This window comes from Setaria italica, chromosome VII, assembly GCF_000263155.2.
Source record: "Setaria italica strain Yugu1 chromosome VII, Setaria_italica_v2.0, whole genome shotgun sequence".
NCBI classification, from domain to species: Eukaryota; Viridiplantae; Streptophyta; class Magnoliopsida; order Poales; family Poaceae; genus Setaria; species Setaria italica.
In genome coordinates, this window is record NC_028456.1 from 34,592,858 (window position 1) to 34,615,507 (window position 22,650).

General features: G+C 44.5%; 5 protein-coding genes and 1 pseudogene across 6 annotated transcripts; 2 read left to right on the forward strand and 4 right to left on the reverse strand.

The window, feature by feature from the left end:
- Positions 1 to 787: 787 nt before the first annotated feature.
- LOC101763463 lies at positions 788 to 4,635 on the reverse strand. 2 transcript variants are annotated; one of them, XM_004977389.3, is made up of 3 exons: positions 4,238 to 4,635; positions 2,065 to 3,734; positions 788 to 1,977 (listed from the first exon to the last, which is right to left on the reverse strand). In XM_004977389.3, exons 1-3 carry the CDS (start codon positions 4,561 to 4,563, stop codon positions 1,172 to 1,174), a joined length of 2,802 nt encoding a protein of 933 aa, XP_004977446.1. In that variant the 5' UTR covers positions 4,564 to 4,635; the 3' UTR covers positions 788 to 1,171. The 2 variants fall into 2 exon arrangements, with proteins under 2 accessions (XP_004977446.1, XP_004977447.1); XM_004977390.3 differs by having other exon boundaries at positions 4,243 to 4,381.
- A 223-nt stretch (positions 4,636 to 4,858) lies between these two features.
- LOC101763609 lies at positions 4,859 to 7,876 on the forward strand (annotated as a pseudogene).
- A 69-nt stretch (positions 7,877 to 7,945) lies between these two features.
- On the reverse strand, positions 7,946 to 12,548 carry LOC101764132. The gene is made up of 7 exons (XM_004977391.2): positions 12,110 to 12,548; positions 11,599 to 11,805; positions 11,132 to 11,312; positions 10,358 to 10,512; positions 9,910 to 10,140; positions 8,329 to 9,226; positions 7,946 to 8,209 (listed from the first exon to the last, which is right to left on the reverse strand). Exons 1-6 carry the CDS (start codon positions 12,344 to 12,346, stop codon positions 9,110 to 9,112), a joined length of 1,128 nt encoding a protein of 375 aa, XP_004977448.1. The 5' UTR covers positions 12,347 to 12,548; the 3' UTR covers positions 7,946 to 8,209; positions 8,329 to 9,109.
- Positions 12,549 to 13,837: 1,289 nt separating this feature from the next.
- Positions 13,838 to 14,689, forward strand: LOC101764540 (predicted GPI-anchored protein 58). The gene has a single exon (XM_004977392.3). It carries the CDS (start codon positions 13,907 to 13,909, stop codon positions 14,489 to 14,491), a length of 585 nt encoding a protein of 194 aa, XP_004977449.1. The 5' UTR covers positions 13,838 to 13,906; the 3' UTR covers positions 14,492 to 14,689.
- Positions 14,690 to 15,695: 1,006 nt separating this feature from the next.
- Positions 15,696 to 16,833, reverse strand: LOC101764011 (wall-associated receptor kinase 3-like). The gene has a single exon (XM_022828575.1). The coding sequence runs from the start codon at positions 16,638 to 16,640 to the stop codon at positions 15,696 to 15,698; it is 945 nt and encodes a 314-aa protein (XP_022684310.1). The 5' UTR covers positions 16,641 to 16,833.
- A 1,643-nt stretch (positions 16,834 to 18,476) lies between these two features.
- LOC101764954 (protein sym-1) lies at positions 18,477 to 22,567 on the reverse strand. The gene is made up of 9 exons (XM_004977393.3): positions 22,516 to 22,567; positions 22,183 to 22,485; positions 21,970 to 22,057; positions 21,141 to 21,235; positions 20,971 to 21,043; positions 20,736 to 20,828; positions 20,558 to 20,644; positions 20,393 to 20,473; positions 18,477 to 18,761 (listed from the first exon to the last, which is right to left on the reverse strand). The coding sequence occupies exons 1-8, from the start codon at positions 22,536 to 22,538 to the stop codon at positions 20,393 to 20,395; spliced, it is 843 nt and encodes a 280-aa protein (XP_004977450.2). The 5' UTR covers positions 22,539 to 22,567; the 3' UTR covers positions 18,477 to 18,761.
- Between the last annotated feature and the right edge of the window lie 83 nt (positions 22,568 to 22,650).

The window sequence follows — 22,650 nt, forward strand, 5'->3', positions numbered from 1 at the left end:
CTAGAAGAAAGCTAATATATGAGTGTCCAAGAAAGTTAGAAGAAATATAAAAATTGAATAGCTATTTTCATAGAGAAATAGTGTAATTGTGGATCAACTCTGGACTAGTTTAGTTAAGATTACTCCACTTGCTAAGGCATACAAATTCATTAATGATGCACATCAGATAACTAGTTTAGTTGAAAAACAGAGAAGTTGGAAGTTTTCTGACAGATCACCCTCTTTGGATTTCCAGAATAGTGACCCATCAACAAATAGGCAAAGTAAAACAAAGGTAGAGGCGTATGACAATCACTCAATAAGAATGAAATGGCGAAACATGTGCAACTACAGCAAGGAAGGCAGGCATCCAAAACAGGCATCCAACTACATATATACATAAGTAAGAACGAAGAATAGAGGGATCGATCCAGAGGATAACTCACCAACAAAAGAAGAAGTGCACGAGGCAGGGGCGTAACAAGGAGAGGCTCTGCCGAGACAGAGGCGGAGCGCCCCCTGCTGTACAGCAGGGTGGGGCAGCTGCCGGCGGCGTCTCCGCGACTGGGCGTCGGCGGCGAGGAAGCGCCCGTCAGCCGAGAGCCCGAGACGGCAAGTGAAGAAGACAACAGCTTGGGCAGTCGGGCTGCAGTTGGCCTGGCCCAATAGATAGCCGGTAGCCCAACAGGCCGACAGACCCAAAGCCCCCAAAACGTGAAGCGTGTGGAGATTGAAATCAGGAAGATAATTCAACTATGACATGATCCAGACCGTTGACGCTCCATGGGATGGACAGGATTTCATGATGTGGTAATAGTATCTCTTGGTTTTTCCTTATAAAAATAGTAACTCTTGGATTTACATGATTATTAATCCGCACGGAAAATATATGAAACAAACAAATAGCTTCCCATTACAAAATCTCGCAATCCGCGGATAAAACTTTTGATCCATGCTACTAGAAAACTGCAACTCCTAATATCACCATATTTTGTCAAAAAAAAGAAAAGAAAAACAAAGCAGTATGAACAGAGTAAGCAAAAGAGGGAGTGCTATGAACATGGACATGTTGATTAATTGTTCTCCAAAGGCCAAAAGATATTTCCCAGGAGATGATGTTGCTGCACCCTGTGATCTGCCCTTCAGTAATAGAAGCTTAAGCCCTTTCAAGTGATTCTTTGATCTCAATCGCTTAAGTACTATCGAATCCGGATGTGTCGTCGCCATTCAGAGCATTGGTCTCCATGACATGCAGTCCTGAGTTTAGCTCCACAGAACCCAGGATTACTTCACCATCTCCAGGAATCTTTATCTTTTCATCATCGTTGCTTAAGTGCACAAAAGCAGAACCGATACCTTCACTAGAATTCGCATCAGGAACTAGCACACCAGAATCAATATCTCCATTATGTTCACCAACCATGAGATCTGAGCTATGAGGCATCTGAGCCGGCGCTTCATCTTCCAGTTGCCTGAACAGTGAGTTCATCTCTTCAACTGAGCATGCTTCTAGAACAGGAAGCTCAGTATCTTCAGTTAACAGCTCCTTCGATTTACATTTGACATTCACAGCCACTGGATTATCAGGAGTCGGATATGAATGGCAATCTTTCTTTGGCAATTCTGAAGTATGCCCATTTTCCACAGGCAATGCTTCACTTGATCTATCTTGGATATGTTCATCATCACAACTGGAATCAGAAGTAGCACATTCTAATGCTTCTCCGCTGAGCTGAACAAATTGTGAATTCAATTCTTCTACTGATCTTGCTTCAATTGCTGGCATTGCAGATTCTGTGCATAGAGTACCATTCAATTCATGTTCAAGTTTACCTGTCAATGGTTGATCAATACCGGACTCTGAAATGGACTGCACTAGTACTTCCTCCATGCGGCACTTAAATAATGAGTTAACTTCACTGATGGAGTCTGCTTCAACGATATGTTTCTCAGTATTATATTCTTCTGATAGAGAACACAAAAGCAATTGCTCACAACCTGCACAATGTTAACCCTAGTTGAGTAAATATTGCAAATACATAATTTGAATAAAATTTGTAATAATCTGAAAATGAGCCATGTTACCTGCAGAAACTAAATCATTAGCTTTTGATGTGCTGGATATAGATTTTTGGATATAAAATGAATCTGTGCCAATGACGGGATCAGTACTTTTAGTTCCTTCATTTACTTCTAACACGCACACGTCTGAAATAGCTGCACTTAGTATTTTAATCTCATCACCAACATGTGGTTCCAGTGAGCCAAATAACTTGCCATTGTTCCATGCTTGCTCAGAATTGTTGTATGAGTGATTATCACTGGCATCTTTTTCACTGACTTCAGGCTTCTCCGGCTTTGTGCCATTGTGATGTCGAAGATAGGTAGACTGCTTTAAATACAAGTTCTCATGTTTCCTACGCTGTGTTGATGGAAAGCGCGAGCGAGGAGTCCATGTTTCCTGTAAACGATTGCCATGGTCCACAATTTGGTCAAATGAAATATCAAATGGTTTTCTCCAGGGAAGTAAAACAGATGGTGCTGAATCAGGAATTTTCGGTAACTCGGCTATTTCCTCTGAACCACTTGAAGGATCAAACGGGTTACGCCTTGGTGTAGAAATGGAGGGAACCTGAACACGGAAGCGCGATGCCTCCTCCATTTTCTGAATTGCATCAGCAGCTTGCATGTCCATTAACCTCCTGTCAAGTTCAAACTTCAGAATATTCTTTGCTTTTCGCCGATCCATCAAACTCTCCAAGTTCCCATTCTTTTCCGTATCTGAAGAGCTTGGATCCATAAAGTCCTTCCAGAAATTTCCATCAGCTTTCTCCTCTTCTGTTCTATCTTCGTCTGAGCTAAGGTCACCATCCTCCTTTGAGTCATCTTCATCATCATCTGATGAGGAATTCAGGTTGTCTCTAAAGGTTGAGGAAGGGTGATCAGTCCCCAAGTTTACAGGAAGGTTTAACTCATCGAGCATTGGAATAATGTCGGTTATTGATGCATCAGAAGAACTATCGCTAAGATCAGATTCAGAATCCGAACAAGGTTCCTGCCTCATAACAGGTTCCCAACATGCGCTCATGAGTTCACCAAACTGATACTGATTGTTCACTTCATAGTGACACCTTTCAGTAGTGGTGCTCTCAAATTGTTTCAGCTCCACCTCCTCGCAGAATTCCTTGACATACTCTTCTCTTTCCACAATAACTTCGTTCTTGCTAAGTACAGAAGTTTCTGCAGAAAGAACAGTATCGGCAGACATATATATCACATTCTCCTCATCACGGTGACTATCATGCACAAGGATGTCAGAAGTTCTTTCCTCGATGCAGAAAACTGGAGTTTCAAAAATCTTTGCCGCGCGGGTGACAGCAACATTCTGAACCTCCTCAGCTGAACGTTCAGTTACGGAGACTTTGGATTCAGGGGACGATTTTTTCTGGTTCTCCAATGTTTCCTCTTCAATCACTGGAGCACTTGGTTCCCCATAACTCAATAGTGCTCCAAGAAGAAGTGCAGTTAACAGGAATACCGGAGATGAAGACAAAAGGAAAGTAAACAGAGAAGGGCAAAGTTTGTGCAGGAACAGCAACAGAACTCCAATGCCGAGTACTACAGGGTAGTCACAAGCAGATTGGTAGCCAAGTCTGATAGAAGGATACACTATTCTCTTGATGTGGAAAATAAGATTGTTACTATCAAATGGCATTTTTGTCTCCATGAATTCAGCCCTGAGATACAAATATAGGCTGGAAATAGAAAGAAAGAAGCAGATTAGTATGGTAACAGTTGGAAAAAACAGATTTAGTCCTTTAAGCATCTAAACTCGTGAAGGAAAATCAACCACATGATATGAGGTGGTCAAATCAGCATCATTGGAGTTACAGATCAAGAGAAACAGGAGAAGTGACAGCTTTCTGATCTTTCTAGCCGGAGAACATTTCATCTTTCAGGTCTGCAGTCTAATAACATCAAAACTAGGTTGTGAAATACTTGATCTCCAGGGTCTAACGTTGTGCGTGAACGAGGAAAGGAACCATCAACAAGATGCTCATAACACTAAAAATTACGGTTAAAAAGAAGTGAAAGTTGAGGAAATTTGCAGATCAAGCTAACTCTATGAAAAAAAGAGCAGCGTGTATGGCGCAAGAAACAAAATTCATCGCACAAGAAGTGGAAATAACTCTATGAAAAAAGAGCAGCGTGTATGGCGCAAGAAACAAAATTCATCGCACAAGAAGTGGAAACTCACCTCACCTTCCTAGACGAGACGACGGGCGGCGGCGAGGGCCAAGAATCCCTCACAGAGTTGCCTCGCACCAATGCAGTAACAGGTGACGGCCGGGGTTGGTGGATGGGGAAAGCAGCCAAGCAGGGGAGGGATTGAGTGACAGGGAAAGGTGCTGGGAGCCTGGGACTGGGAGAGAGGGAGGGAGGAATAAAGCAAGCAGAGGGAGGGAAGGCACGAAGCTGCAGTCCCTTTTGTTCTGGGATTCCTTGCCCTGGAGAACGGAGGAGCACCGGCCGCCACCTTAAGCACCGGCAAGAAAGCTTTGGCCGCCACGGAAAGGCGACCATGAGTCCATGACCTGAAGGCAATGTTTGTCATGCGACCCTGCAGTGGGGAAAAGGGAAGGCCATCATAGTAGGCTAGCATCAACCCTTGATCCTTAGCTGTCGTGCTCACCTCACCTCATTTCTTCCAAACGAAACAGTCTCCTCTTGGAGAAATGTAGGGCCATCCATCCAGCCTGACCTGGCTGCTCGTGCAGCTCTGCAGACTGTACTGGTAGTTAAAAGAGCGAGGACCATACCTTACAGCTCCCAAGCTAAAAGCGAGAAGGTTTCGGCATTATTGTGCAGTACTGCTTAAATGGCATCAAGCCAGACCTCTGACCTTCAGCAAGAACGCAGAGTCAATAAGCTGCGGCATTCTTTCAGGTGTGAGTGTGTGACCGAGATGGGCTAGAAGCTTGCAGTTTGATTTTGAGCTCACACCATCAATTTTTTTGCTGTCTGCAAAAAAAAGAAAACATGTTAATTTCTGCAACTAAATTTACATATACAGTGGACAACCTTTCTTTCTTTCTTTTTTTTGGCTAACAATTGCCCAGATGGTACGATGATCCTGCAGCATGTGCTCACCTTTTTTTCCTTGTGGGGCAGGGTAATGGTGCAGCGTGCAGCAATGAATGCTGGACAGTGCCTGCTCTGCTCTGCTGGCCCTAGATCAACGATGATAAAACAATGCCACACGGTGGTAAAGAGAAGAAAGGAATATCATTAGAAATTAATTTACTCCATCCTCTGTGCAATTTCACCCAAAAAACACAACTGCCACGAGGCACTGCTTTGGGTTTCTTTTCTCCCTTTTTCACTTGAACAATGATGAGATGTATGCAAAGGACGGACGGACGGACGGACGGAATGAAGTTGCTGTTCTCCGGATGAATCATGGCTGCTGGATCACAATTCGCACAAAGCTTGTCATGAAACGTGACATTGTTTAGTCGTCTCACCTTCTTTTTCTTGTGGGGTAGGGTAATGGTGGGACGTGCAGCAGTGAATCAATCCATGCTTGCCCTGCTCTGCTACTCCTAATCTAAATGATAAACAGTGCCAGCCACACAGTGGTAAAGACAAGAAAATGGGAGGAAAAAATAAATCTTTTATTCATCTGGTGTGCAGTTTCATGGGTCGCTCAGTTGGGTAGCACCAAGAATGGTTACCATGAGCCTGCATCGGGCTCAATTGCGCCTCCAGCTTAACCTGAACTGAACCCAGCCATTCGATCGAAATTCCTGCAAGAGAAGCAACCCAGAATCAGTTGTCCACACCGGGAATAACCTGAGCTGAAGTGGGGGATTTTTTTCCCCATCTAGGACAGGAAAATTTCAAATTTGGAGCTGAGGGAGGAACGAGCACTACTCGTCTCCGGCTCTCCGCCGCCGCCGGAGTGCGCCGCCCGGTCCAGATAGCTTTGCTGCAGTACATTTTGCAGAAGAGACACAGGGGCACCCACTTTTGGCACAGATTCTATCATGTCGCCGATACCATAGAGAGTACGCCGCCTCCCATCCTCTGCATTGCGTACCTCTCTTCCTCTCCTATACATTCTCCATCTCACATGCCGCTTTGGTTTTCATTCACTCTTTCGCTTGGTGCTTCATGTTCTAACTTCTAAGTTTCATTTATCTAAGCCAATAATAGTGTGCCGTGCTTTTTTTTTAACCCTGGGTTTAGGCTTTGCTAGATGTGTATCACCCACATAGTTACCTAAACTGTTCAGCTCTATGGTTAGTACATTATCAAATTTAACTACTTTGCATCAATTGTTCAACTCTATTCTTAGTACATTATGATATCCATACCGAATTTAACCTTTTTCTATCAAATTGTTCTACTCCATGCTTAGTACGTTATGATTTTGATATCAAAAATTTAACCTTTTGATATCAAATTGTTCTCCTCTATGTTATGGCGCTGATAGCATCTTGATAGTTTTGGAAAAATGCTAGGTATTCAACTATCCACTAATGAAAAACACTTTCAAAAGTTCAAAATGGCTACCGCTTTGTGCCCATGACGGTGCATCATGTGCTAGTTCAAACCTGTTTGTATCTATCTATCGTTCTATCCTGTTTGTTGTATCCTCCTGGATTTTCTTTTTATTTTGTTTCCTTTTGATTCAAAAAAGTTGGGTTTAAAACTTTGATTTAGGGGCTGTTTGGATATGAGGTGCTAAACTTTAACAGTGTCACATCGGATGTTCGGATGTTAATTAGGAGGACTAAACATGATCTAATTATAAAACTAATTGCAGAACCTTGTGCTAATTCGCGAGACGAATCTATTAAGCCTAATTAATCCATCATTAGCAAATGGTTACTGTAGCACCACATTGTCAAATCATGGACTAATTAGGCTTAATAGATTCGTCTTGCGAATTATACTCCATCTATGCAATTAGTTTTGTAATTAGTTTATATTTAGTACTCCTAATTAGCATCCAAACATCCGATGTGACAGGTGTTAAACTTTAACAGGGTGTTTCCAAACACCCCCTTATTTTCATGTCCTGATGCGTGATGTCTCTATTGCTGCTCAGCTCTTCTGGAGCCAATGATGCTGTCTACTCCAACCGATTGCCGGCCAAACATGTGGGCTTGAAGAGCTCACCGCGGGTGCGCCATGATGCAGATCTTCTCGCTCAAGCTGGCTCATCCTAGTGCTGCCATTGATGACCCAATTCAGCTGTATGGATTCTTGGCTGTCCGGGATAGCTTGAACCCACTGCGTAACTACATTTTCAACCGCACCAGGGGGGATCCTTTCATCGTGGGGCAACAGGGCGGCGATTCCGGTTCGTTTATACAAATGACTGGCCCCAAGAGAGGCATTGAGATGAGCACATTGGGTATGACATGAAGATCAAGAGAGGAGGGAGGCAGGAAGACGATTTGCAGCTCATCGACGGGGCTGCGTGCTTCAGCGAATTGACCTCACTAGACCGTCGCCATTATACACAACGGATTGGGAGGCCACGATACAAGTTGGGGTATCACAAATGCATCATGGCAGTGGCTTAGACCTCTCTCTGAGTTGTTCTGTTAGTCGAATACCCCCCAAAATTGAGCTCTTTCAAGGCGTTATTGCTGAGCCATGTGAGCTAAACAGGTTTGTGGTTGCGGTGGTGAGGGGTTCTGCACTGATTGCTTACTTCACAGCTGACCAGAGAGGTGGCTCGGATCATGCTCATCAATGCTATGCATTCAGAGCTAAAGCTCATGGATATGACGTGCAAGAGTTCAAACTAGATTTTGAAACTATACTGGTGAAGGTGTCTTGGTCAACTTTGGTCCCATTTAGAGTAGCCCATGGCCTTTTGTAATCTAGTGTACGCAGAAAATAATGTTATTTCTGTCGATTTACTACTTGGCAAATGTCCAGCCGTTTCTACTGAGCACATATTTAAGTTCATTTGTTTTCAGTATAGGTTTAATAGTTGAAACATATAAGTCTTCTATTTAGGGTCGATCCCGCAGGCGAAAACGAGCGGACGGACTCGTCCCCCTCCCTCATTGATGCCGTCCTTCTCCGTTGTTCTGGGCGCGGATGGAGAAGGCCAGCTGAAGGCGAGCAACGGCCACCTCGGGGCACGGCCGCCATGGCTGAGCTTCCTGGGCTCGCAGTCAGTCGCAGTCAGTCGCCATGGCTGAGCTTCCTGGGCACGAGAGAAGGATAACGATGGTTTTTTTTTCTATTGTCTTTTTTCTTTGCAGAGGAAAGGCATTATGAGACTTACGACTGCGACCCATCAAAAGAAATAGGGACAGAACTCACTCATGATAACGTAAGTCTTGATGCATCCATCAGGAGAACTCAGCAAGATCAGATTCAGAGTCGGACCTGCTGCCAGAATGAGCTCATAAGTTCAACTGGACATCCAGATACTGGTGTTTTGGCTTCAGTATTGGTGCTCTCAAGTCCTTGCAGCTCGACCTTCTCCCAGATTACATTGACAAGCTTCTCTTTCTATAATGACGTCGGCCTCAACACATGTACAAGTTTTTCCACAGAACAGAATAGCCTGACACAGGATATAGCATTTTCTTCAGCACGCTGACCCCATCAGAAACTCTCTTTCTCATGAGGATGGCTTGACTTTCAGATTTCTTCTCTACTTAGCCTCAATAGCAACATTCTCCTATGTTTCTTCTCCAATCGTGCAAGCATGAAACGCTTGTTCACCATGGCTCCAACAAAAAGTGCAGTTAACAGAAGCCCCGCAGAGGAAGACATCAGGTCCGTGAATAGAGGTGGTCATAGTGTATGTAAGAACAACAACAAAATGCCAGCGCTAAGGGGAAACACACAATTCTTGAAGGAAGAAGCAACTTGACCTGATAGTTAGCATCTCATCTATAATCCACATCTTCCCTATACACTTGGCAGTGATTACATTTTACACCAGCAAGTTCATTTACTTGTTTACATGAACACATCAGCAGAAACATGGAGTCTTCTGTGCCATGAGAAAGGAATCGTGCCTGTAAAAATAGCACCAATCCATATCTGCACTAACCACACTCGGAACTCCAAAAAAGTTTTGGGGTCAAATCCATCAACTAGAAATGTATTGTTGCGACTGGACGATCGTTGTCAGCTGCTTGAGGTTAGATAATACATGTCTCGGGCCAAGACTTTCAGCGCCGATGTAATTCAAAAGTTGTTCAATATCCTGCCAAGGAAGACAAGCCTGAGGTTAACATCTATATATATGAAGGAAAAAAAAGAACCGATACAAAAAGAACACTTGTAGTTTTCATAATCAAATTGTTGCAGAATTAACCAAATGGAAATTTTCAAATCAGAACAAAGAGAATCCTAGAGATCCGATGCACCATGGTTTGTTCTAGAGAAAGTGCACTGATGCCTGTTGCTAACAATTTCAGGTTCTAAAAACATGGTTATTTGCTTTTGGGTTATTTGTGACTCACAGCCCCATCTCTTGTTTATAACCTGCAAACAACTTCCTGAACTGCCACTATCTGTACTCCCACAATGATTTGTCTAATTTACTTAATCATTTTACTCTAATATGAGCTATTTCTACTCATTCTCCAACTCAAATATCAAAACACATCTATTGTCTTCGTGGATAAGGAAACAATCCACTTCAAGTTGAAGCAGGGCCTCAGCAAATAGAAACAGGCATTTCAAAGTTTCTAGTTTCTATTGACTTAGCAAAAGTATTCCAGATTTGCCAAACAAGGCAACAAGAGAAAACATGCATATTCTTCCTTAGTTACTTCCGCTTCATCTGAGTTCTATGACGAAGAAAAGTATGAAAGAATAAGAGTTAATTACATTTAAGTGCTCACTTTGCACTAAATATATGCCAAATTAGCAAAGAGACCCAACCTTGTTTAATAAGAATATTGCATATGCCGATCTTGTTGTCTCCTGGCCATCAAAAAACAGAGGGAATTCCATCGTCCTCATGCTTGTGCTTGGATGTACAGAACTCACAACTGAAGTTATAGATGATGGCTCTACTGCAGGTGCATGATCAAGAACATATGACTGTGAACCTCCAAAGCGCAACGGATATCGAAGAGGAATGTTGAGATATGATGCAATGAGGGAGACTACCTGTGATTCATTGCAAACCACCAGTTAGTTCTATTGTTGTGAATAGTAGTATGGTACAATTGAAGAACAACCTAATATTAAATATCTCTTTGTTCTAGAGCATGATTATATTATAAACAGATAACATTTCAAAATGCTATAGTAAAGAAAGTAGAAATACCAAATGAATGGTGAATTCAACTTTCAGTAATAATAAATCAAACTAGATTATACATACATGTGCAGCATATCCCAGAACAGTAGATGATTTCTGAAACTCTGTCTTGTCACTGAAGTAGCCGGTCTTTTTCACAGAAAGCTTTGATAACTGTAAACCAAAGATGGCTAAAGGTCTGTTTTGGGAGCCATTTTGAAACCCTGATCCAGCATTTCCTGAAAAAGATATTAGCATTTAAGTTTTGACAAAAACACCATTTCAGAATAAAGATTCTTATGACGGATGCACTAGTAGCAGTAGTTTTAGAGAACTAGTTCTCAATCCCTTGAATCTGACAAAAATATCAAGGTTTCATGTTCCGTGTGCCTCTCCCAACTTCTTATAAAAATTTTCAAGCAAACAAGGTTAACTAGCAGTGATAGTTCTCTCAAAAATACAATTATCATCAATTTGGGAAAATTGTATTAGCAATTGTATTGTCTTGCAATTAGGAAATCGTAGCTTAGTGAATGATCATAATGAACACTTCATGACATTCTTTGTTAGCAACTGTACTGTCTTGCAACTAGGAAATTATAGTTTAGTCCAATGATCATAATGGGCACTTCATGACTTTGTTTGTTAGCAATGTAATCATGTGCTGATATGCCCAAAACTATAGCCATAATTTGGCTATCATTTGGCACTCCCTAATTTTTTTTAAAAAAAAAAGGTCTGCCACAGAACACCAGTGATATGATAATTTTTAATTGTGAAAAATATAGACGTAGGATTCTGTAGCAAGTGCGCATAGGGAATTGCACCCATGAAATTGCAATGAAGAAAATGGCATACTTGTTTTGGTGATGTTGGTGGTAAATCCAGGCTTGTGATCTGGAGATTGTTCATCTAAAGGCCTCACAGGATATATCTGAGCAACTTGTGTTATCATATATTGCTGCCTCATCCGTAACTTCTGTTCCATATCTTTAAGGCGCCCACGGCCATTTTCCCCTGACAGCAACTTATTAGCCTCCTATAACCAGAAAATAAAAAACTTATGTTAAGTTTGGTGGAATAGAACAGCTGTGTCAAATACAACAAGCAGTACATGTAAGGGATGAATGGATATTATACAAGTTCAGACAGATACATTAACAAATTAGTGATTATACTTGCACAATCGCCTTTTAATTGTACTAAAAAGGTTTATCAAGGAAGCTGCACTGCATATTTCTGTAGCGTTATGGTTTGGTGCTGACAGTATTCTATTATTGTTACCTTAAACCTCAAAAAGGAAACAAAATGTAAACATTGATTACCTCCAGATTACTGCGTGCTGCACCAATATTTTTGCTTCCCACGGACAATGTTCTGATGCTGATGCAAAGCTGTGCCCTTTGATCCTCTGCATCCTCCGAGATTTTCTTTGTGTGCATCTTCAAATTTGCCAGATGATCGATATGCTCTTGCAGTCTCTGCCTCATTTCAGCCAATTCATTATCCTGCTGGAGAAACCCCTGTCTAGCCTGTCCACAAACAAAATGAAATTACAAATCTGTTATACATTGATGACAAAATCAAGCATGGAGAAGATGCTATGTGGATGCTGTTCAATGATTCAGTCAGTTTCAGGGCACGCGCCGACAATAATTGGGAATGTGGCTTCCCTCTCTCTTTTTTCACATTTGAGGCACAATCAGAGGTAGCGAAACGAATCCAACCTTCTCAATGAGGACTGAAAAGAAAAGTACAAATGCCCCCGATCCGACCGTTCCACTAGGGATCGAGCAAGGATGGACATCCGAATTGAATCCCAAACTTCGCGATTACCTCTATGGCGGACTCGAGACGCGCGGCGAGATGCGCCTTGCGGTCCCTGGCGGCCTGGAGCGCGGCGGAGAGGCTCCAGAGGCGCGCGAGCTCCTGCTGCAGGTCCTCCCAGTGGATGACCTTGGGATCGTCGACGCCCTCGACCTCGCTGGGAGGCAGGAACACCCATCCGTCCCCTTCCTCCGGCGGGGGAAGGGGAGGCTCAGGGGCGGCGGACGACGGGCTCGGATCCTCCATCGCCGGCGGTCATGTCCGCGGGTGAGGGTTCGGAGAGAGGAGCGAGCACGGCATGGGTGGGCGGTGGGGGTTCTTGGTGTTGCAGTAAGGCTTGGAGGCGTTGGCCGTCGTCGTCGGGTGGGGGGAGCAGGAGGAGATGCTTCGCCGGTCTGCTCCTTCTCCGGCGGCGGCCTTTTCGGTTCTGGAAAAAAAAAAGGACAAGGTGTCGTCGTTGGTGGTGGGGAAGGCGATTTGGGTTCCATCTCATCATGGGAAAAAGGCCCATGGCCCATTGTCTGGTTTGGGCCGGAGAGTTTGCCTACTACTAGATTGTTGGGTTGGGCCAAAGTTTCCGTATGCGTTTTGTGTTGCGGACGCCCAAAAGAAAAGATGCAGACAACAAATTACTGACAACGTTCAACTTGCAAGAGGCAAGACTGCCAGTGGCATGTGCAGTACACATACACTCTCCTGATTACGTGGCACAGGATGACAGGAAGGAAGCATGGACGACAGAATTATTTTAGAGAAGGTGAGCTGGGACTCATTTCAGGTACAGCTTGTGTAGTGTGTAGGTAGGCAGGCAGGAACCGGCCGTTTGACCTTGAGCTCCCGGGCCGTCCTCAGCAAAAGACATTGACCGTGGCATGGCAATGGCGCGGGATCAATCAATGTGCTACTACTGGTAGCAGCTAACGTGTTGGACCATGATAAAAAGGGACACGCGGCATATATGTGTATACTACTGCCAGCTAGATTAATTAAAGTTGACTAACTTTGATAATTAAACAAAAATGATCATATGGGTTGATGGAAGCACCTAGTTTACTTGGGCACTGACGATCGAGTGGTGGTTTGATGGTGTGCTTTGTCAAATTCCAAAAAAAAAAATCATTGAAAGCCGCAGTTGCATTGCGCGCGTACTTTGACTGACAGTTTGACACGAGGTCAGAGAGGCTACGAGTACAAATGAATACTATATTGAAGCACACTGGCTAGCTATATTGTGGCGTGTGATGGTTCACGATGTAGATCAAGAGGTAGCACAAGGCTTTGCGCTTGTTTCAATAATAATATGGTCAAAGACTTGGATCTCATGCATGTATATGTAATTAACCCGTGAAGTGAATGCATGGGGTGCGTATACTTGAACCCGTCAGAACGCATGCTTTTAAGTTTCAACCCGTGATGATCGATGAGGAGCCTGTATTCTTCGTTAGCAGGCCACGTCAAGGTGGCAGATTTCGATTTTACGAGTTCGTGAACTTAAGTGGAACGTCAGGACAAGTTCGTTCTGAGAGCTGTTGGTGTATTTAATTTTTTTATTTTATCAGCCTTCTTTTAAACTAGAAGCATCCGTAGCAGAAGCTGAAGATCAAGTTGTCCCCCACTGCCAGCGTGGGACCAGCAGCGTGCTGTGCTGACGTGGGTGGCGCTGCTGCCGTGCCTTGACTTTTCTACCTCCTACACCGCCCATATAAACCGCCCGCTTCGCCTCATCAGCTCCACCTCCCTCCCGCTCGCCACAAGCCAAATCCTTCAGCCACACACTGCTCCACCAAACCCACCACTCAGCACGGGATGCTCATGACCGCCGCCGTGCACATGGACTCCGCCGCCCGCGGTCTCGGCCCGTCACCCTCCCCTTCCGCCTCGGCGCCGCCGCCATGGCTCCCCGTCCTTGCCGATGACAACAATCGCCACCGCCAGCTCCTCCGCGACTTCGCTCCCACCCCGACGCCCGCCACCGCCGCGCCGCCAAACCACCACCAAAACCTCCGCCCCGCGGGAACGCGCCGCGTGGCCAAGCGGCGCCCGCGCCCGTCGCGGAAGCTGCCCACCACCTACATCGCCGCCAACCCCGCCAGCTTCCGCCGCATGGTGCACCAGGTCACCGGCGCCGACGACCTGCCTATGCCTCCTCCTCCTGCGCCTCCGGAGACGCTCTGCCGACCGGCGCCCTACCGCTCTGGCACTGCATCCGGCGCGATGATGCTGCCGACGCTGGACACGTCGGCGTTCCTGCTCGCCGCGCCCGGAGCGGCGGCGCGGACGGACGCGCCGTGCGCTGGCCCGGCCGCGCCGGCGCCGGCGCCTGCGGTGGATCGGACGGAGGCCGGCGGGGCTAGCAACTACAGCAGCAACAGCAACAGCGGTAGCAGCTAATTACTTCTCCGATTTCTCTCTCCCCCCAAAGGAAGATCTTGTTGCTTTTACTTGGAATGAATGAACAACGCCAACAGGAGAGAGCAACCAATTGTCATGTCTCGCTTCTGTCGTTAATTAGGATGGGTTTCGATCACGATCAGTGCATTCATTATTCAGCTTAATAACAGGGTAATCGAAAATAAAATAAATATTAAAGCGTGAATTGCTGTTATTAATAGCATGTTAAACAGGCTGCTTAGGACCTACGATACGTGGAGACGAAGCTAAACTGATGGAATTGGACAGCGACATGTCAGAGCAAGAGTAGTCAGCACGTCCTTGAGAATTGAATATGAAATGGATCCATCATCTACCGGAAGCTCTGTTCGATGGCGGGAATGATGAGTCTGCTGTCTGTGTTGCCACGCTTAAACGTCATCATCATCAAACGAAATGAAATGCAGGTGGCGACTAGGACTAGGACTACTCTCATAGTCTCATGGGGTGAATGGCCATGCTCTTGCTCTTGCTTTCAGTCTCCTTTCTGCGGCATTATTGTGGCGCATGTAAGTATCCACGTACGTACTAATCACGAGTATTGAGGTTGCTGTTCTAGTTTTCCGACCGACTGACCGTAACACAAAAGCGAGCGATGGATGAAGAAGAAAGTCTAAAAAAAAGGCTAAAACTAACCTGATGCTAGCTGCTGCCAAAGGTAAACTATGACAGCAGTCAGCAGTGTACATACTCACAGAGAAGACCAAGGAAAAAGAGCAAGCAAAGCGATCGATGCTTTGGTTGCTGTCTCGGTCGGAGTTCGTACCGACAGCCAGAGACCATGAACTGAACGGATGCCAACCTTACAGTTCCAGCAACTGTGTAGCTCAGGCTCAGCTCGTGTGGTTTTGATTCTTACGTCAACGGGCGCCGGACAGGGTGTTTGGACATGAGGTGCTAAATTTTCACAGTATCATATCAGATGTTCGGATACTAATTAGAAGCTAATTGTAGAACCCTGTGCTAATTCGCAAGACGAATCTATTAAGCCTAATTAATCCATCATTAGTAAATGGTTACTGTAGCACCACATTGTCAAATCATGGACTAATTAGGCTTAAAAGATTCGTCTCGCCAATTACACTCCATCTGTACAATTAGTTTTATAACATATATTTAATACTTCTAATTGGTATCTAAACATCCGATGTGATGGATGCTAAACTTAACACCCTGGAGCCAGCCGCCAAACAGGCCCATACAGACAATCATGGCTTCTCGCAGCATCCACGCCGCTTTCCCCCCCAACAGACAAGCCATTCGCTCCAACGTAACTCTCCTCTGATTCATCTGTCAGATCGTCACTCGAAGCATTCTCCTTTGCTGCATGAATGCTTTCCAACGTCAGTTCCACTTGTCTCATTGTTGGGCGGTCCTTGCTCACAAACTTGACGCACATGGCTGCTAGCAGAGAGATATCGACAACTTCCCCGCCCCCCTCCTTCAGAACCTGTGGATCCAATATGCGGACCAATTTGCCTTCTGGCACTGAATTGGAAAAATGGTTTACAAGTCCATCGCCCTCAGGTGATCTATAAGAAACTGGCTTCTTTCTTGTTAGCAACTCTATGAGAATCACACCGAAACTGTAGACGTCGCTCCTGTCAGTAAGGTGTCCTGTACTATAGTACATAGGATCCAAGTATCCAAATGTTCCTTGCACAGTTGTATCCACCCCGGTTTGATCAATCGGAATGTACCTTGAAGCTCCAAAGTCCGACAACTTCACGGTTAAATTAGAATCTAGAAGTATATTCGGAGACTTGACATCCCTATGGATTATTGGCATTGAAACTAGCGAGTGGAGATATGCAAGAGCCCTAGCAGCTTCAACTGCAATCCTCAATCTATCTTTCCATGGCAGTGATATCGGACCATCGACATGAAGATGATCGTAGAGGGTGCCATTGGAAACGAACTCATAAACAAGAAGAGGAACTTCTGTCTCAAGGCAACACCCATGAAGTTTCACGATATTTCTATGGTTTATCTGAGAAAGGATAGCAACCTCATTTATGAACTCATCAATTTCTCTCTGTACCACTATCTTTGACTTCTTAATTGCCACAACATGTAGACTTGATAAAATTCCCTTGTACACTGTGCCCATGCGCTCCTCCACCAAGTTCACGAGTTCTATCAAAGTTGTTAGTTGCTTTCTCTAGTTCTTCCCAAAGTGACGACAATCATTCTCTCGGCTATGTTTCCGCTTTGACATACCAATTGTTGTAGCAACTGCCCACGGTTTTGCTTGAAGAACCTTTGTCTCATCTTTTTCTTCCTCCGTGTCTTGATTTTACGGATTATAAATGTGGTTCCAATGATTAGAAATGGAAGCATTGCACCACTTCCAACACCTAGGCCAACGATTAGCTCTGAAATGGGTGACACCAAAAAATTGTCAGATTTAATTTTGAAGAATAAATTTAACAATCTTTACGCGTACGTGTTGGACAAGACTGATTTTTGGATTCCCATTATAAAAACCTACAACTATTTTGACAAGAAAACTACAACTTTGTTAATTACCAGGGACCCAACCATCGGCCTTCATGCATATAATAGGTGGGCCCATGATATCATCCGTGGGTCAATGGTAGGAATCCATTTGTCATCATGAAAACTAACTAATTCGATGTCAAATAAGTTTTTTTTATCTCAACCCTTTTTACTTGAAAGCAGATGCGAAAAAAAACGATATTAATGGTCAAACGTGTTTGTTGAGACCATGTTGATGTCCTAACTAAACAACAAGAAAGAGATAATGGAGTCAATATAGATTTATATGGTTTTTAAGTTATGGAGATGTAGCATGGACTACTTATTACCTGTATTTTGATGTAGTTCCACGCAACCATTTTGAGTGTATGGGTTGCCTATGGTTCCCTTGGGACACTGGCATAAGTAGGTGCCAGGTAAATTTGTACAATTGCCAAAGCAATTATTTGGAAGCATGCACTCGTTGATATCTAACAAGCAATGATGTCAAAATTTTATTCAGGTCAGGGCAATATATAATCGTGTTGTTGTATTATTAATTTGCACCGATGAAGAAGAAGAAGGGAAAAAAATCAAATATATAAGCTAAAAGAAGTTTTACTACCTTGGCATCCGCGGGTAAGGTAAGGGTTGCCTTGGTAACCACGGTGACAGTTGCATACGTAGCCGGTGGTGTGGTTGTACCTCGGCACTGCGGTGGCCCTGCAGGTGCTGTGGCTGCTGTGGCACGCCCTGCTGCCCAAGTCCCGGGGGCATGTCTTGGAACCAGGGTGTCGTCGTCGTCCCTGCAGCGCGCTGGATCCCACCTCCCAGTCCTGCCGCTTGTAGAACAAGTGGCAGCCCGGCCCTGGCCCTGTGCTTGGCTCCGGGATCGTCTGGCTGGGCCAGGACCCGCTCGAAAGATAAACGGTGGGGGGGTTCAGCGAGATGCGGGTGATGGCGTCGGACGTGTCATTGCCGAACCAGGGGAGCAGCCACGGCGTGAGGCCGGTGGCGACGCAGGCGACCCTGAACCCGTCCAGGTAGCAGCCGGGCTCCATGCCGAAGGGGTAGGGCACGCTCACGCCGCCGCAGACGGTGGTGCAGTTGGGCAGCCCGATCATGTGGCCCTGGCCGCCGCCACCACCCGCTGCGTCAGCCACCGCCACCAAGAGGAGCAGGAGCAGCAAGTAGCAGTGTCGTCTCACAATACCTGAACTCGAGCAGCATGCCTTCAACTTGAAACGTCGCTGATGCTGATACCAACGGCAGTCCATGGCTGCAACGTCTAGATGCATGGTGCCCCATCGGCAATGTTTATGTAGTTCCAGCATGCACGCTACGTCATCACTCAAGTGACGGGCCAACCCATGCAGCCATGCACCTGCACTAGGGGATACGAGGCATTGGTGCCGCCGGAAGGCCTGACATTCGTTTTCCAAAATCCAAACTACTGGCGACTACCACGAGCACCGAAAATCTATCTACTTCCTTGGAGGCAACACTGCCCGGCCATGGCTCCATCACAAGTTCACAACACACCTACAAGGAGGATCCTCCAGGATATAGTATACATAGAAACATGTCATCACCATGATACTATATTCAGTTTCAACTTTGATCAGAACGCCGCCCTCCGGCACCACAATTTACAATCTAACATTTTCCTACACCAGTAACCTGCCTTCATCTCTCCCAGGACCCAATAATCGCTCTGGTCGGCCGCTACATTCCTCATCACCACCTAAATACACTGAAACCCCAAAGATAGTAACAAGGAGCAGGGGATCAGTCAACGATCAAGTAATAAGTGATATCGTAATTAATGGAATATAAAACGACCTACTAATTCTTAAGTTCGAATACAGAAAGAAAATAAACTAATACTGCTCACACAATGCGTTTATAGTGCTGCCAGCCATAAGCCATGGAAGAATGTAATCCGGAACAGCAATATTTTGACCACATCCATCTCTTTGATTTTTAAGACTTTTTGCAAAAGAATAAAAGGTATCTTCTGGCATCAGTCAGGTTCGTATTATAAATTGCTAAAGGTGGAAGCTGAAAGGTCTGACTTTGGAGGTCAAGTTACAACCAGCAGTCACAAGTCATCCACAGTGCTGCTTGCTTCCCTGGGTGGCAGAAAAATAGGTCCAGGAATGAAAGCTCATTGTCATGGAATAAAGCAAAGAGAAACAGACCTGGGCTGGCCAAAAGGAAAAGGGAAGAGAAGCTCAGAGGCATACACAATCACTACTGCCACCTCCTCTCTTTAACCCTTTCATTTCACTAACTACTATTAAAACACGTCTTATTGGAGTTCGGGATGGGAGACAAATAGTGAGACGTTTAATCACCACAGTAAAATTGACATAAAATCCGCAATGTGCAATACAGTTTGTGATGCTGGCAATCAAGTCAGACCATACAAAGCCAAGGGAACAACATTTTGACCACGCACACAGAGGCTTCTATCTAGATGCCAAGGTTAGCCACAAGATGCAAAAGAACAAAAAACATCTTTGGCATCAATCAACGTCATGTTGAATTGCAAAAGGCATAGGAAGTTATCATGGTCTGACACTCTGACTTTTGGGATGACAAGTGACAATAACTTCAGAACAAGTCCACAAGGTTGCTTTCGGGTGGCAGAAAAGATAAGCCAAGGAACAATAACCATTTGTTAAGGGGATTAGCATGCGAACCTTATCTCCCTATTTTATTTGATAGTAGGAACAAAAAAGCAAGAAAAAATTTGATACAGTCACAGTTCAAACACGTCTTAGTGGAGTCCAGGATGAAAGGACAGCGTATTCCTAAATCTATAAAACACTTTGGTGGATGCTGGTCCACTATTCCAGCTACTTCCATGATGCATATCATCATATAGTGCACATCAGTTTCAATGTCTGTGAGAGAAAACATCCGACACGCTCAATTTTAATGACCTATGAGAACATATGCCATACTTGGATTTGAGAAAATCACACGCAACATATATGTCTCATCATAAACAAATCAAACATCATAAACCATAAGTTCCTAAAAGTTAACACATGAAATCGGTAGTGCAGATTGATGTACAGAAGATTTCATTATTATTTTACTCCGTGAATGGAACATGAAATTGAGATGCAGCACCTACCATTAAGTAATCAGGAAAGAGAAATATGTGCATGCACTATCACAGATATACTGTTCTAGGGAAAATTGCTCGCCCGACAGCCATCTGTAGGAAATGATGAATAACCACACTCAACGAGTCAATAAAAGGACACGTCATACCAACTTTCGTGTTTACTACCTTTTTGTTATAACGGTATGGAGTCAGCAAATAATGTGACTATCACTGCAACAAATTAATCTGAGATAGGCTAACAGTACCTATTTCACAATAACCTCCTTGTGAGCCTTAAATGACAAAATCACGTTCCATGCAAGGGCTACAAAATTAGCAGCAAGCACCTGAAAAAAAGGCAGTAAGTTGGCAAGGGCAATGCACAAAGCATGCTAATAGAAAAACTTGTGAAAATGAGCATCTTCAAAGACCTGAAACTTCTGAGGAACAAAGTAAAAATTCAGAAACTGAAACGGTATCCATAATTGCCAATTTGCCAACACTGATGATAACCACTCCTGTAGATGTCAGAAATGAAAATTAGATAGCCAGGAAAGAGTTTATGCATGCGTACCCGAGGGTAAAAGAATATGGAAAGGTTCAGCTCACCTGCTTAAGCTGTGGCACTACAAGAGAGGGCTTTCCCTCCAAGGTGACTAGTAAGCTCATAAAAATGCCGATGAAAATGGGAGAGAAAATGAACTGAGCAGGAGAAGATTAAAAGAGTATCAAAAGAAAATACAATAGTTTTAGAAACAGAGAAACTGAAAGACACGCAAGAATATTTCATGACTACAGTATATTTCCTTGGGGTTGCAAAGGAGAGAGGAAAAAAAATGCAAACCTGATCAAGTAAAAGGCGAGCAATGGCACCTGATGCTCCGCTGATTGTCACTAATTTACTCAAATAAAGGTACCTGATATGAAGAATAAATATAAAACAAATAGCAGTGGCAGAGAATGTTGGCTGCACTACATACTGATATATTACTTCTGCAGCTCAGAAAAGATTACCAGACATGTAAAGTTGGCCCCACGAGGGCAAGTCCCAAAAATGTGAATACAAATGTTCTCCTTAAATCAAGTGCTGGAACTCGATCAATTACAAGCTGGAACAGAAAGAAAAGTATATTTAGGACTAAACATTTTGGTGTTTAAGTAGAAACAATAGCGATATCATAAGTGTAGGATAAAAAGCACTTCAATGAGTCATCAAGGCAAGTTTCCAACCATAACAATTTCATACAAATGAAAATGCTAGGCATGTTTTCCAATCACTTCTGCCACACACTTCTTGCTGCAATCCCCTATGCCAACAATGGTTTGAACTTTGTAGGTTATTTTCATTTGCCTAGCTGTTCATTTCTTTTGTCTCATTTTCATTTTTGGCATGCATACATTAAAGGTGATTTCACAAAGCTGGTAACAATATCAGTGTTATTACATAGTACAATAGGAATCTATAACAGTTTGCTTGTCTGAGAATTTTCGTATTTCAAGTTCCATAGGAGAACCTACCCCATCAAAGGCCAGAAGTAATTATATATTACAGTAGCGAACCAAAATAACTTCAGATAATTCAGATACTGTCATGATTGGGAACAAAATTTCAGTTCTACAACCGTTTTGCACTGGGAAAAAAATCCGAGCACAATTAGGTTGAAGCAAGTTGGGATTATGATAGCGATTCCAGTGCTTCAATTATATGGACCATAAAATCTGACAGTTTCGAGGTCTACAAAACAAACAGTAACACAGTAACATAGTAGTACTAAGCTGCCAGAAAGTCATTACGAATTCCATGCTACATTGCATCAGATTGAGCCAAATGCTGCAAAGATACCTGGCAGATGAGGTCCCCGGCCAGTGTTAGGACAGCAGAAGTGACCGCCTTAGTTGCAATCGGGTTCTTATCGAGAGACATCAAGTACCTACAATGCATACATCCCAGTTTGAAATTGGTACACTCGGATTCTGAATTGGGCGTCAGCGAGCCAGCAGCTACAGCCTACAGGCAGGCAGAGCATAAGAAGTACTGAACGCAGAATCAAATTACCATGCCAAGAAGAACCGCCAATCCTTTACGCCAGTAGCGCTTCCTCCAGCGGTGCCTGCAGCCGGAGCGGAATTGCTGCAGCAGGAGGCGGCGTTGAGCTGCTGGAGGCGCCCGGCCTTGCGCGGGTAGGTGGCGGCTGGGGCGGAGAGGGTGGCCGGTCGGGGAGGAGGAAGAGCGAGGCGGCGGGATTGGAGATGAGGTGATGTGGGCCTCGCCGGGACGGGCCGGGGCGCGAGGAGGAGCGCAAGGGCGGACGCCACAGCCATGGCAGGATGGCACTGCAGCGGCAATGGAGGATGGATCCTGGGGGGTTTTGCTTTTGCCAGGCGTTTCCTCGCTAGGTTTAAGAAGCACATTCCCTCAGCTGCCTTACGTTTTCTTTCACAGAAAGGGCAAAGAATCGTAGGCGTAAACGTTACTGGGCCTTTTCGACCAAAGGCATTATTGCCCTACAAGGCGTTACTGGGC